At 53.6% G+C, this 14,769-nt stretch overlaps 6 protein-coding genes across 6 annotated transcripts; 3 read left to right on the top strand and 3 right to left on the bottom strand.

Moving 5' to 3' along the window:
- Positions 1-117: 117 nt before the first annotated feature.
- N7468_005363 (RraA family protein) lies at positions 118-824 on the top strand (the record flags this gene model as incomplete). Its single annotated transcript, XM_058474660.1, has 2 exons — positions 118-294; positions 372-824. 2 exons carry the CDS (start codon positions 118-120, stop codon positions 822-824), a joined length of 630 nt encoding a protein of 209 aa, XP_058330400.1.
- A 533-nt stretch (positions 825-1,357) lies between these two features.
- Positions 1,358-3,731, top strand: N7468_005364 (putative GTPase NOG1; the record flags this gene model as incomplete). Its single annotated transcript, XM_058474661.1, has 8 exons — positions 1,358-1,378; positions 1,458-1,566; positions 1,708-1,809; positions 1,860-1,933; positions 1,989-2,297; positions 2,372-3,337; positions 3,409-3,597; positions 3,690-3,731. 8 exons carry the CDS (start codon positions 1,358-1,360, stop codon positions 3,729-3,731), a joined length of 1,812 nt encoding a protein of 603 aa, XP_058330401.1.
- Positions 3,732-6,618: 2,887 nt separating this feature from the next.
- On the top strand, positions 6,619-8,537 carry N7468_005365 (sugar porter family MFS transporter; the record flags this gene model as incomplete). The annotated part of the gene is made up of 3 exons (XM_058474662.1): positions 6,619-6,826; positions 6,888-7,003; positions 7,128-8,537. 3 exons carry the CDS (start codon positions 6,619-6,621, stop codon positions 8,535-8,537), a joined length of 1,734 nt encoding a protein of 577 aa, XP_058330402.1.
- A 300-nt stretch (positions 8,538-8,837) lies between these two features.
- N7468_005366 (NAD(P)-dependent oxidoreductase) lies at positions 8,838-9,850 on the bottom strand (the record flags this gene model as incomplete). The annotated part of the gene is made up of 2 exons (XM_058474663.1): positions 8,838-9,725; positions 9,803-9,850. 2 exons carry the CDS (start codon positions 9,848-9,850, stop codon positions 8,838-8,840), a joined length of 936 nt encoding a protein of 311 aa, XP_058330403.1.
- A 454-nt stretch (positions 9,851-10,304) lies between these two features.
- Positions 10,305-11,288, bottom strand: N7468_005367 (putative DSBA family oxidoreductase; the record flags this gene model as incomplete). The annotated part of the gene is made up of 5 exons (XM_058474664.1): positions 10,305-10,377; positions 10,430-10,797; positions 10,854-10,932; positions 11,096-11,174; positions 11,255-11,288. The coding sequence occupies 5 exons, from the start codon at positions 11,286-11,288 to the stop codon at positions 10,305-10,307; spliced, it is 633 nt and encodes a 210-aa protein (XP_058330404.1).
- Positions 11,289-11,867: 579 nt separating this feature from the next.
- N7468_005368 (MFS transporter) lies at positions 11,868-13,724 on the bottom strand (the record flags this gene model as incomplete). The annotated part of the gene is made up of 1 exon (XM_058474665.1): positions 11,868-13,724. One exon carries the CDS (start codon positions 13,722-13,724, stop codon positions 11,868-11,870), a length of 1,857 nt encoding a protein of 618 aa, XP_058330405.1.
- Between the last annotated feature and the right edge of the window lie 1,045 nt (positions 13,725-14,769).

The raw sequence follows: 14,769 nt of genomic DNA on the forward strand, positions 1-14,769 counted from the left end.
TACTGGCATAATGGAGTCCAACCCGAAACTCATCATCGAGCGTCTCTCTAAATGGGGTACATGTGATGTAGTTGAAAGACTCAAATATGGCGCTGCGCATCATCATACTGACCCAGAATGCAGGTTGCAGATGGCCTATCCAAGCTCAACTATCCCAATGGAGGATTCCTTGAGGGCTTGACAATGTACTCGCCTGAGTTCCAGGCCGGAGAAACGAAACTTGTTGGACAGGCTTTTACGGTCAAGTTTGTTCCGAAGTCGGACCAGGATGCACCAAAGCTCCAGGGGAACTACGTATGCATGGGTTCTAAAGCCTTCTTGTCCGCGAAAGGCTTCTTGCAGAATATTCATTGACAGACCTCGAATCGCAGATTGATCAAATCCCCAACGGTGCGGTCGTCTTTATCTCCCAGCCCTTACCTCAGGTTAACGCTATATACGGCGGGTTGATGAGCCTCCGGGCGCAGATTCTCAATGCTGCGGGTGTGGTAGTAGACGGCCGAATTCGAGATCTAGGAGAGCACCGCGCTTTGAAGTTTCCTGTTTTTGCCAAATCCGTTGGGACGACTGCTGGAGGCGAAGTCTGTCGTCCATCTGAGGTCAATGTTCCTGTCCGTCTCAACTCTGAGAACCAGGAAGCATGGGTAGCCCCTGGTGACTATATCATTGGAGACCTCAATGGTGTGGTGCGCATTCCGAGGGATCTTGCCGAGAAAGTCCTTGATCTGGTTCCTGCTATTGCTGATGCTGACGTGAAATGCGCCGCGGGTATCAAGGCTGGTCGCTCTGTCCAGGAGGTGTTTAAGGAGTTTCGTGGCCGATAGGTGTGATTTTGGCACGCTTGAGATTTTTAGAAGAGCAGAATTTACCTCTGTTCCAGCCTTTGCCAGTAGATCTTACCCAATCTATAGGCATAGCGATATACCTTGAGTTCGTTTATTCTCAATTTACTCAATCCTAGTGGAATGCTCAATCTACAAATCGTGACGAGGTGTTCAATTTTTAGAATATTAAGATAGCATGACAGTATTGATATACGTATTGATATACGGTATGTTAACACTAGCTTGAAGTGCACAGTAGCAGGACTTCACAAACGGTACACAAACGGTACAGAGGCCTGCAGCCCTGAAGGACTGGAATGATAAGCTGCGCAGTGGGGAGTCCTGATTGGTCAGATCGTACGGCCCTGGGTATCCTTTTTTAAAGTATCGGCTATCCAATCTTGGGCCCCGCATTTCCACCGCCCGGCAGAAAAAAATGGAGGCCGATGATTTTTTTCCTGTGGAGAAAGAAGAAACACTCGAACCAACTTCCACTACAGAGTCAACACACCTCCTGACTCCCGTGGCCCATCATGAAGACCACTTGGAAGGATGTGAGTCTTCCCCTGTCCTTCTCGGTCTCCCCAGTCTCTGTCCTCCCCGAATAGCCTGCTGATTCTTTTTCACCGCTAGATTGCGCCTGTGCCCAGCAGCTCGGAATTCTTGGATATCGTCCTCAGCCGGACTCAGCGCCAGCTGCCCACCCAAATCCGGGCTGGGTTCAAGATCAGCCGTATTAGAGGTAAACATACGCTCCTCCATTCAACGCCAACTCCCCTCCTTTCTCATCGGGTGGCCAGTCCGATCCCAAAAGAAAAAAAAACACACACTTATCGCGGTTATCGATAAAGCAACATCGCTAATCAAAAATTTCACCCGCCAGGTTTCTATACTCGTAAGGTCAAATACACCCAAGAGACCTTTTGCGAAAAGTTCCAAGCCATTCTCGATGGATTCCCTCGATTGCAAGATATTCATCCCTTCCGTAAGTTCTTGTCGTTTGACTGTTTCAGAGCGGGGTTTAATCCTCCACAGACAAGGATTTGATGAACACTCTTTACGATGCCGATCATTTTCGTATCGCGCTTGGACAAGTTAGCACGGCAAAGGTTTGTTGCGACCTAATCTGTACGACATGTTAAGTATATGCTAATAGTGATTTAGCACCTGATCGAGACTGTCAGCCGTGACTACGTCCGTTTGATTAAATACGCACAGTCGCTCTTCCAATGCAAGCAACTGAAGCGCGCCGCCCTCGGTCGCATGGCGACCATCTGCCGTCGCCTGAAAGACCCCCTTGTCTACCTTGAGCAGGTTCGTCAGCATTTGGGCCGTCTCCCTTCCATCGACCCCAACACCCGAACCCTCTTGATTTGTGGATACCCCAACGTCGGCAAGTCCAGCTTCTTGCGCAGCATTACCCGTGCAGATGTCGATGTCCAGCCTTACGCTTTCACCACCAAGTCCCTGTTCGTCGGTCACTTCGACTATAAATACCTGCGCTTCCAGGCCATTGATACCCCGGAATTCTTGACCATCCCCTGGAGGAGATGAACACTATCGAAATGCAGTCCATCACTGCCGTTGCTCACTTGCGTTCCGCTATTCTGTACTTCATGGATCTGTCTGAGCAGTGTGGATATTCTGTCACCGACCAGATCAAGCTTTTCCACAGCATCAAGCCTCTCTTCGCCAACAAGATTGTGTACCTCGTTGTTAACAAGATCGATGTCCGCCGCCCAGAGGACCTGGACCCCGAGCAGCAGCAGGCGATCCAAGAAATCCTCAAGTCGGGCGACGTGGAGATGCTCCAGGTTTCTTGCACCACCACCGAGGGTGTGACCGCCGTCAAGAATGCTGCCTGTGACAAGCTTCTTGCGGAGCGAGTGTCACAGAAACTCAAGTCGGGTACTGCGTCCGCGACCCCCGGTGGTCGTCTGGGCGATGTCCTCGCTCGGATCCACGTGGCCCAGCCCATGGGCGGTGTGCGGGAGACTCATATCCCTGAGGCTGTTAAGAACCTGAAGAAATACGACAAGAACGACCCCAACCGACGAGAGCTCGAGACCGACCGTGAGCAGGCTGAAGGCGGTGCCGGTGTCTACTCCTTCCCGATGCAGCGTGACTACACGCTGGCCGATCCGGAGTGGAAATACGACAAGATCCCCGAAGTCTGGAACGGCAAGAACATCTACGACTTCGTGGACCCGGACATCGAGACCAAGCTTGCTGCTCTGGAGGAAGAAGAGGAGAAGCTGGAGGCCGATGGCTACTATGACTCGGACGAGAGTGTGGAGGATGCCGAGGATGCCGACATTCGCATGAAGGCCGACCTCATCCGGGAGAAGCGGGTGCTGCTCCGCAACGAGGCCAAGATGCGCAAGTCCCTCAAGAACCGGGCACAAATCCCCCGTAGCGCCAAGGCCAAGAAGCTGTCCGAGATGCAGCGCGGCTTGGACTCGGCCGGGTACGATGTGGATGCTGCTGGCTCGCGGGCCCGCTCCCAGAGCCAGGTGCGCGGTCGCCCCTCACCCGCGACGATGCGGGTGACAATGACGCGATGGACCTGGACGACCCTCACCAGGCGATCGCTCGCGCCAAGAGCCGTGCCCGCAGCCAGGCTGCTACTGATCGTCGTAATGATGGTGTTGTGGACGAGACTAACCGTAGCAAGGCGGAGCGTCTCTTCAAGCTCGGCCAGAAGCAGATGAACCGCATGGCTCGTGCGGGCGAAGCTGATCGTCACACCACCGCCGCGCTTCCCAAGCACTTGGTATGTTTCTTTCGCCCCTTGAACCTTTTTTCGTTTTCGTTTTCGCTTTTCTTTTCTATTCTTTGCATGGATTTATGCTAATCATCTCATAGTTCTCCGGAAAGCGTGGTATGGGCAAGACCCAGCGCCGTTAAGGTCTTTTTCCTTTGCGGGTGATGATACGACCATTCATAATCTCGTCGATTGGGTTCAATACCGGGTGCACAAAGGTGTCAGGCGTTCGAGATTTCTTTTGTTTGTTTTGCGTCCAATTACGCGGTTCACCCCGACCCTGGGTTTGGTGGACCCTGGTTGTGAACCCGCTTTTTATGATATTAGGGGGCTCAGCTCCTAGTCAACAGGACCAAAAAGTTCTTGACTTCATGATACTGCATATACCAAATACAGATGAAGCTATTTTTTTTTTTCGCAAGTGTTTACGAGGTCCAGGTGGATCCGCCCCCCCTGATTGCCTCTGATAAGATGAAACGTAAACCGTGGGCGTTGCCCCGACCCATGTCGTGCGTGCTCCCAGAGCCCGTAGAGTTTGACAGCTGCCCGCTGCACGACATCCAAAGCCAAGCTTAGGCCACTCACCATATCGGCCGTGATCGTTCTCGGAAAGCGAGAGCCTCATGGATCGCAAATTGGAATGGACTCAATTCCAACTCGAATAGCTGTCCCTCCGGCAAATACCCAAGGGCCGTCTCTGAGTCTGTGGTGCGCATGCTCGAACTCCTCTCGTGCTCAGTGGCTGCATCGGCATCCCTCTTCCCCCCCCCAACGGGCTCGAGCCGCCACAGTCACTACGGACCTTGCATGCATACGGTCGGATAGGGAAAGCCTCGTCTTTCCACCATGGCGATATTTACAAATGGCGACCAGGGCTGCCAGTAACCCGTTGTACAGTCAAGCCACTAGATTCTTTTTTTTCCCTAAGGGTTCTAATCCAGTATTATGCGCTAGACAAGGTTCACTGGTTGCGACCAGTCTCCATGGACCTCTGCTCGGGAATTTGTCGGGGGAGAGCCTTGCGTGACGAGAGGGCGCGAATCGGGTGAGGAATAACATGACATGAAGGCATCCGCATTACTCCGATCTGGGGGGGGGTCCCTGCGAGCCCGGGGATTTCTGGTTCGCCGAGTATGGGCCAAGTATGAGTTCCGTGTTGTCAAAACGTGCATGCCATGCAACTTTGGCTGCATAGGAAACTTGGTCGACCGAGCCTATGTGAGGTCGGCCCAGGTGGGTCTGGGTTTATGTGCGCTGAGTGGGCTGGACGCTCCGTGGGCGGGGCCAGTAGAAAACATCTAAGATTTTGACCCACTGAGATTATTCTGCGCCAGGTTGCATTGATGTGCTGGTCTGCAGTCTCCGGCGCTGGGTTGGGAGGATGAGAGGATGAGGGAGAATGCGCAGGCCAAGATCAGAGTCGAAAGGACGTCGATTAAGGTTTCCTCTGGAGAGACCCTGTACTGTCGGGATGGGATTTAAGGCTAAGATAAAGGTGTACCTGGGCGGGTGTCAAAATGGCCCAGGTAAAGTATATCGTAAGAGGAAGGAGCATCCTGCTGGTTCGCGGGAAAATTTCCTCGATACCTTCGAGGACTTGAAAACCCTGGACCATTCAGCATGGAAAGGGGTCCCTGTGGGTCGAGAAATGGGCTGGTTTCGGCCATTGGACCCAGTCGATCCAGTCCAAGCCATCCCTTGTTGGCGCGCAGATCCCCGTCTTCGGGATGCCGAGCTGCTCTCAACTCGAATTCGCCTCAGGGCATGCCACCCGGACTATAATTAGGGGTTGGTATTGATCACGCTGCCAATCTACTTCGCAATTGAGCCTGTGATCAGAGCATGGCCTTTTATCAAAACATTGCCTTGTCGTGGGCTCGGGCTCGGGATGTGTTGGTAGCAAGACTCGGTGTGCCGATTGGGCTAGAGTGGAGCAAAAAAGCCCGATCTCTGCACGGGAGACGGCCGAAGACTGGAGCTTGGAACTTTCCTCTTATCAGTTGTCGCACGAGGGGTGTGGGAGCATCTTATAAAAGGGGTGGTCATTTCTCCAAGAGATTGAGAAAGGTTTCTGCAACTTGAGCTGTGTCTAGTTCTATTCTAGAGGGCAAAGAATCCCTCTAAGCTTCGGTGATCGTGGGGTCCAAAGAATCCGTAGCTCGACCCACCGAGAGCGGCGTTGCTTAACAGAAAATTTTTTGTACGTAGTGCGCCCACCCTTTGTAGTGGCGCCGGCAAAAGGGGAAAAAGTCTTTGCGTAACGTGATTCCTTAACTCGAGCCGAGAGGTCACCATGACGCGGTGATACGTGGAGGTCGTTGGGTCTTGGGCTCTAGACTCCACGAGTTAAGACATCCTGGCTGGGTCCAGGGACCGCAATTGCATGGTTCAGTGGGCGGCTTCTCAATCGCGAAGGTTTCTAGAAGGTGGCAATGGCAGCTTGGCTCAGTCGTCTAGGGCATGCCAACGTTCCAAATGTGGCATGCAGATCTCAGACATGGGCCGGTAGCACAACACCCTCGACGCTCCCAACATCCCCAGCATTGGCCTCTGGGGAATTTTGCAAAACAAAAACATCAAGAAGGGTAAATTCTAAATAAACCGGAACGTCGAAAACACAACACCAAACAACCCAGCATGGCCTCAAACAGAGCTGGTTGCACCCGATATAGAAGCCACGCCCAGGAATGCACTGTTTGCGGGCTGAGCAGCCTCACGTGGACAACCCCATTCAGCGCTAGAATCCCTTTGCTCCACCTTCTCCACCGGGTAGAACTCGCAGGCAGTACGGAGTCGGATGTGCCCATGGAGTAATGCAATTTCCTCTGCCCCATACCGGGACAAACGTGGGACACCAGATCCGGGCCCCCAGTAAGTTTTTGCCATGGTTCCCCCCAAAGGGGGACATGCTGGTTTGGTGTATTTAATAAACGCTGTCCCTCAGCTCTCACGACCTTTTTCTTTTCCCTTTTCTTCTTTCTTTTCCTTGTTTTTATTTCTTCATCCCACATCCATTCATTGCTGCTCATCATGGGTGTTACCAAGGTGTTTACTCGGGCCAAGGCCTCCCCAGATTCGCACTTCTCTTCACAAGCCCCTACTCCTGCACGCTCGAATTCCGCTGTCGAGAAGGACCATGCCATCATCGACGATAGCCCTGTGAAGTATCTGACATGGCGATCCTTCATCCTCGGTCTGTGTGTGTCCATGGGTGGATTCATCTTCGGTTACTCTACTGGTATGGTTGCACTGCAGCCCTGACTGCCTCACGGGGAACAGCGCGAACTGACTTGTAATAGGCCAAATCGCGGGTTTCACAAGCATGACGGACTTCCAACGTCGTTTCGCCGAGTATAACCACACGACTGGGCAGTATTTCTTCAGCAACGTTCGCAACGGTCTCATTGTTGGTCTGGTATGTCTTCCCCCTCCCCCGGAGTCGCCGAAGCTGCTATGCATCACGCGCAAGGGAGAAAAAAGAAAAAAAGAAAAAAAGAAAAAAAAAAGAAAAACAGAGTGTGAAACTAACGATTGCTTAGCTCTCTATTGGAACCATGATTGGCGCTCTTGTGGCTGCTCCTATGGCGGACCGCATCGGCCGTAAATACTCCATCTCTTTCTGGGCTCTGATCAACATCGTCGGTATCATCGTGCAAATCGCGGCCACCGACAAGTGGTACCAGGTTGCTCTCGGTCGTTGGGTCATGGGTCTGGGGGTCGGTGCCCTTTCCAGCGTCGTCCCCATGTACCAGAGTGAGTCTGCTCCTCGTCAGGTCCGGGGTGCTATGGTCAGCGCGTTCCAGCTGTTTGTTGCCTTCGGTATCTTCATCTCCTACATCGTCAACTTCGGCACCGAGCGTCTGAACAACACGGGCTCTTGGCGGATCACCATGGGGATCGGGTTTGCTTGGCCTCTGATCCTGGGTATCGGTACCCTGTTCCTCCCCGAATCCCCTCGTTACGCTTACCGTCACGGCCGCACGGAGGAGGCCCGGGAAGTCATGGCCAAGCTGTACGGTGTCCCTCTCAACCACCGGGTGGTTGCACAGGAGATGAACGACATGAAGCAGAAGCTGGAGGAGGAGACCAACGCGGGTGTGGCCCCCTGGTATGAGATCTTCACTGGACCTCGGATGTTCTACCGGACCATGCTTGGTATTGTTCTGCAGTCGCTGCAGCAGCTGACCGGCGCCAACTTCATCTTCTACTACGGAACCAGTATCTTCCAGGGCGTTGGCCTGAGCAACTCTTTCGTCACTCAGATCATTCTCGGTGCGGTCAACTTCGGCATGACTCTGCCCGGTCTGTACATCGTTGAGCACTATGGTCGCCGCAATACCCTGATGGTTGGTGCTGCCTGGATGTTCATCTGCTTCCTGATCTGGGCCAGTGTCGGTCACCAGGTCCTGCACTCCGATCCCACCTCGCACCCTGCCGGTGTTGCGATGATTGTCTTCACCTGCTTCTTCATCGTCGGCTTTGCCACCACCTGGGGTCCCATTGTCTGGGCCATCTGTGGTGAGATGTACCCCTTCCGCTACCGGGCCACCTGCATGGGTATCGCCACCGCAGCCAACTGGACCTGGAACTTCCTCATTTCCTTCTTCACCCCCTTCATCAACAGCAACATCGACTTCAACTACGGTTATGTCTTTGCTGCTTGCAACCTGGCTGCCGTCTTCGTGGTCTTCTTCTTCGTCAACGAGACCCAGGGCCGCACTCTCGAGGAGGTCGATACCATGTACGTTCTGCGGGTCCTCCCTGGAAGAGCTCCAGCTGGAAGGCCCCCGATGGCATCATGGAGGACATCAAGGGTTCCACCCAGCCCAAGGAGGGGATCTCGGAGGAGCAGCAGCACGAGACTGCCGAGACTGCTCCTCCTGCTTCGATCCCTGAGCAGGAGTAATCGTTGTTGCTTTGTGATTGCTTTGAACCAACGCGATTTATGAGCCCCTTTCTCACTTTTTTCCATTTTCTCTTTTCTTATTTTTCCCTTTCCCTGTACAAAATATCTTAACGCGTCTAACGTTGCCTTCTCCCCTGCATTTTGCCTGTGTTCGGATATCCAATTAGCTAGCCTCGGGAGACCTTTGAAAAGGAAATGGGCTTGTAATAATCATGGCTTGGGGGGGAAAAAATAGCTTTCAAAAAACACTCCAATGTTACTTGCATATTAATTATCTTCCATCTCTTGCCCCCCCCCCGGTTCTTCTATGCCAATACCAACGTATCTCACCACCATCACTGATTCACTGATTCTCATACTTCAACCCCGCCTCCTTCCTCGCCGCCCCATAGACACCTGCAATATCCCCCTTCGCCCCCTTCTCCGCCTTCACGATCTGCAGCAAATGATCGGTCACCTCGACATTCCTCATCCGCTGGCCCCCCGCCTTCGCCAACCCGGACGCATGCCTCAAATCCTTCCTGGCGAGATCCACCGCGAAAAGCGGCTCCTCCCGCTGATAATAATCCCCCGACACCATCCGCGATGCATACTTCGCAAACGGGCCCGGCGCAAACAACTCAATCCACTGTTGTAACGGCCCCACCCCCAGCCCGGAGGTTTCCGCCGCCGTCACCGTCTCCGCCAGCACACCAACCGTATTCAAAATAAACGTATTGCCCAACAACTTCAGCGTCGCCGCCTTCCCCACATCGACATCCCCGCCATTCTCCGCAAGGTCAATCGTCGCCCGCGCCGTGACACCCTCGTACCACGGCGCCGCGCGCGCAATCGCCGCCCGTTTGCCCGCCGGCACGACAATCAGCTGTCCCGCATCCGCCATATTCGGCGCCCCGAATACGGGGCTCGCGACGAAGGCGGCCCCGCGCGCCTCGAACGCCTTCTCCGCCTTCCGCGAGGTATCCGGGTGCACGGTCGAGCAGTCCACGAAGGTCTTGCCCGACACGTCCGCCCCCTCGGCCAGGATGCCCTCGATGATGGCTTCGAGCGCGGCGTCGTCGCCGACGCACGTGAAGATGATGTCTGCGCTGCTGACGGCGTCGGGGAGTGTCGTTGCGACGCGGGCTTTGTTGTCTAGAGTGGCGGCGAAGGCAGTTGCGCGCGCGGTGGTGCGGTTGTACAGGGTGAGGCTGGATTGAGGGCCTTTCTGGGCGATGTTCAGGGCCATCCCCTGCGTTTCTTTGGTCAGTTTGGGGGGGAGGGTTTCTTTTTCTTAGGTACTGGGGGGTTTTTTAGGGCTAGACGTACGCGGCCGATATTGCCGAGGCCGATGAAGGCGACGCGTTCTCCAGGCATTTTGGGGGGGACGGGGTTTCAATTGGGTGAGTCGAGGTGTAGTGTGTAGTTGGAAAGCAGGTTTGTGAGGATTACGCAGGTGGAGCTTTTATAGTAGTCTTTTTATCTCAAGCTTTAGAACGTGGGGCTGACGTGGGGTTTCTGTCGGTATCGGGTGGGAGCGGATATCAGGTTCCTTTATCCGAGCTTAACAGGAAGGTTGGATGCCCAGAGGTGGATGGATGGATTGATGCTACGAATGTGCACAGGCTCCTTTATATACACAGACAGACAGGCTCACTGGGTTACTGACTCGTCGACTTGTCTCGCTCGATGCTTCCTCGATCGGATGAACGTGGAACTCCCGCGGGCCGTGCGGTCCTCGCGGTCCGCTCGACCCCATCTGATTTCGAATAGAAAGCAATGACACGACCAGTTCGATAACCCCTCCCAGGATTCAAAATATGTGGTCCCATTACATTTTGGACTTCTCCAAGATCGCAATATCTTGAAAAGGCAACCCCAGGTATTGCCACATGAATGCGAACCTGTCCACGTCAGATTGCCGATGACTCCCGAGCTATGGGGGAATGCACATACCGATCGCTGCCAAAGAATGGCTCTTCTTTCCCTTCCTTATTCCTGACCCAGAACCACGGAGCACCGTACGCGCCCTTGTCAAGGGCCGCTTGCGTATTATCTGTCAATGCCTGCTTAAATTCGGACGTTGATGCTGCGCCCAGGATACTCTTCACCTCGTCGTCGGAGTAGCCATGGCTCTGGAGAAGCTCGGCGAGGTTCTCGGGCTTGCTGATATCGATGTTCTTATGGAAAATCCACTCCAGAGGAGAAGGAAGGTCGTTTCGTAGCGCTCGCGCGGGTAGTGGCGCTTGATGTAGATCATGCACCGTTGCGGCTGCTATTGTAAGCTCTGGGACACACAAGACTCCGGAAGGGAATTTGGAGAGCTGTTTACCAAAATTGATAGGATGGGAAAGAAATCTGGGGGTCTGATCGGTGGTACCCCAAAGTATCTGCAGGCACGCTCCGAGTCGAACTTGCTGTAGGCTCCTTTGGCAGGGAGGGTCCACGGGGGTTTGTTCCTGGATGAGGTCGTTAGGAATTGCAGCTTCGCGAGAATACGGCACAAAAGCGTATCTTACCAGATCCAACGTTAACGCCGCCAAGGAAGATCGGATGGAATCTGGCGCAGTGAGTATGTGTCATGTGTGTGACCTGAGCGAAGCAGGGGGGGGGGGGCCCTACTCGACCTCGACCCCATGTGATTCTAGGGCTTTGCGGTTACGCCGCAGGTACTGTGTCGCGTAGTATGAGTATGGGGACACTGGGGATGGGTTAGTGTTCGCTGCAGGGGGGGTTCTAAAGCTCTCCAAGGCTGGCTTCTAAAGTCAGGCGGGACCGTACCGCAGTCAACATAAGCATCGATCTTGCCGGCCATCTTGATCAATTGAGGGGCCTCTAGGATGAATTATGAATTATCAATGTCCTGCAGTGTGATGACAGATTAAAAGGGTCTTGGTGGCTGTATATACCGCGTTGCGGTTGGCCCGAGGCGGAGGTGGGCCGAGGCTGTGGGTCTTCAGTGATGAGTGATCAAGGAACTAAGTTAACGAAGGACTAGCTGCATTTGCATCACCTTGGAGCGGTTTGAAGTCCTGGATAGGTTGGTGCATGGCCTCCTAGAGCTAGTGGTCGATATGACGCGCGATTATTCCCGATTGTAAACCCATGCAATGGGACTCAGTCCGACCTTTGGTGTTCTCCGCCGCTCGATCCTAGAACGCAGAGTAGCATGTTACTAGACTCAGGCATTGCCAGTAGTAGTAAGGGCAAATATTATTAAATAGATATATATATATGAATAATCTAGAGTAAACAGAGATAGTTCATGAGGGTTGTGGCAGTGTCCTTCAGTCTAAGTAGGGAGTCAACCTCAGTTGCTTGCTTGCCTATCACAAACGAGTATGCCTCTTTTCTTGCATCACATCATATTTGCCACCTCATCTAGAATGCTGAATCAATTTTTCTTGTGACCGCTGATCGCTGAGTTCCGAGTGTTGACGAGATCTAGGTCAAAAAGATTTTCTTCGTACTGTGTAGCAGTCACGGTGCGGCGCATAGAGCGTCCGGATTGACGCGACGCTCGCGACGCACGGCGGCCAAGCGAAACACGCGAAGGAACAGTCGACAGACTGTCGGTCTCACTGATATCACCAGAGTCGTTATCCCCTTCTGATTTCTCTTCTGCTTTCTCTTCCGGTCGTTCTTCTGCTTTCTCTTCCGATCGTTCTTCTGGTCGGTTGGCAGCCTGATTTTTCTCCGCAAGCTTTTGCATGAACGCGTCTGCCTCGGCTGCAAAAGTACAGTGCTTACGAATTCGGGCACCGTATTTGTAGAACAAAAATGGTAATGGCACACATGCAAGCGATAAAAAGGCCGGGATAGACGACGCCCAGTGGATGCCCAGGTTCTGGTACATGTACGTCGTGAAAAGCGGGAAGGCCATGCCAAATAGAGATCGGAGCAGAGAATTGGCAGCCAGAACGGACGCCGCAAAGATCGTATACGAGTCAACGAGGTAGTTGAAGACGCTCAGGAAGACCATGACCATGCCGAAGCCGAACGGCGCACCGGCAGCGATAGATGCCATCCAGTGGATGCTCGGGGAGTTGGTCCATGAGAACCAGAAGAGTCCAATTGGCAGAGCGACACCTCCCAACATGGCAGGTGGCAGCCGGACCTCTGGCGGCAGTCGATCGGTTGTCTGGGCGCACTTCTTCCTGTACCTCGCGTTAATGGGGAATGTGAGTGAAATGGCTATAAGCATCCCCACAAGAACGGCCATGAACGCAAGACCGCCAATTCCCTCGCTCCAGCCTCGGCCCTCCTGGTAGACAATGGGGTAAGCTGCGAAAAGCATGTACAGCGTACCGTAGATGATTGACATGTAAATCGAAAATAAAATCACAATTGGCTCCCGGAACAGAAGCTTCCAAGGGCGAGAGAGGGACGCTTTAAGAGTCTTGAGTGTGGAGATATCTCCGCGTTGAATATCGAGGTTACTGCGATATACCTGGCCGCTCATTTTAGACAGCTGCGCGGCCCTGCGGCGAAGAAGAACAGGACCGTAGGTCTCAGGGAGAAAGAAGATCACGCAAAGCCACAGAGTACCGGAGAATGCGGCGAGAAGCCCTTCCACCCAGCGCCAACCTGCGCCGGCCGCGAGGAATCCTCCCGCCACCGGACCAATCGTCGGGCCAAGGAAAGGCGCGGCGGCGAAAAGACTCACGGCAATCCCACGCTGCGAAGCATTGAACATGTCCGAGATGGTGCCACCGCCGTTTCCAAAGGGAGACGAGCCAAGGGCGCCGGCGAAAAAGCGCAGGATGATCAGGGTTTGGATATTCGGGGCGCCCGCCGCACCAGCATTGAATGCGGTCAGGCACATGTAGGTAAAAGTGAAGATATGGCGCCGGCCATACATCTCGCTCAGCGGCGCCCAGATCAAAGGCCCAATAGCGAATCCAAGCACGAATAATGAGACACCCAGGATGGCGACTTCCTGTTGGGTGTGGAATTCCTCAATGATTTGTTTGGTTCCCCCGGAATACGCAGATGAGACCAATGCGACCGCCAGCGTCACTATCGAAACGAGGATTGTAATGTACCATTTCCTGAAGTTGCTGAAGTTCATCGGGTTGCGGGGGTCGTCCGGCAACCAAGTTACAACAAACGGATCCTCCTCGGTCCCTGAACCGGGGTACGGGTATCGAGCGACATCTTCGGTGATGACTTTCTGGTCAAACAGGAGCCGCCAGTATGAGATCTTGGTAGGAAGCTTAGGCAGTTCGCCTCCAGCATTGAGGGCTGACATGGCTTCTCCCCGGGTTCCCCGTTGATACCGATGCCCACGCTTGCGGGGGTGCGGTAGACCCTCTATAACGTCAAGAAGTCTGCGATGCCCGTTGTTGAAGACTTGGGCGTGCAAGATGCGCGCAGGTCAGGGGGGAAGTCGCGGCGAGCGTGGTTCCTGTAAAATCTCAAGGAAAGAACCAGCACAACTAGACCAACAAAAGAAAATCCGATACGACAGCGACGCTTCGGCTGTCGGCACTGGTCTATTTGTAACCACTTCTTGGCGAAGGAAACAGGAACAATCACAGTTTGCTGATTGGCCGCGATTGAATATTCAGTGGAGATACAAGATTTTCAAGTGGAGAAATCCGCGAGCCACCCACTGATACGGTGAGCATCCATGGCTCCACTGCGGATAAGACGGCCACGGCGTTTTCTTCTACCGCAGGGTAGTTATCCACGCGCGTATCTTGTATAAAAGTTATGCTCAAAGTGAATGCGGTAATGGCTATCAGACGCACCTGATCTTTATCTAGAGGCCCGGAACCCAACACTAGTGTTCAGCTTCAATAGGGTACGAGACATGATTGTAGCATTACTTTTATCAGCCACAATCAGCCCAATGAATTCAGCAGGAGTAGAGCCCGGACCCGAAGTTACTATTGGAACAACGTCTAATCTGTTGGCGTTCGGTTGGAATATACGTAGCGTCGTTGCAAAGGCTGGGCCGAGCGCGGATTATCCGCTTCGGACATATTGATTTTCCATTCGTCTCGAGTTCCGTACAGAGTTACGAGTAGAGTTCCGTGTAGAATGAATCTCCCAGTCCGAGGTGATAAAGATAGACCCATGAGCCAGCTCAACCTCGGCCAGTCTTTTCACCATCGGAGGCTGGGTTATGGAAACAAGAGGCACCTCAAGCTCTTCGACCTGGCGCCCAGACACCGTGGTCCTGAAGGTCTTGCTTGTACCGAAGACTGTACTCCTATTGTAACGAGGGTCTCTCGCTGGAGGGAACCCTGTAGATCCGAAGAGATGCACTGCCACCGGCTCCAGTGAGGGGA

Source organism: Penicillium chermesinum (genome assembly GCF_028974085.1).
Source record: "Penicillium chermesinum strain IBT 19713 chromosome Unknown utg000004l:1.0-3345178.0:1.0-3348027.0, whole genome shotgun sequence".
Taxonomy (NCBI): domain Eukaryota; kingdom Fungi; phylum Ascomycota; class Eurotiomycetes; order Eurotiales; family Aspergillaceae; genus Penicillium; species Penicillium chermesinum.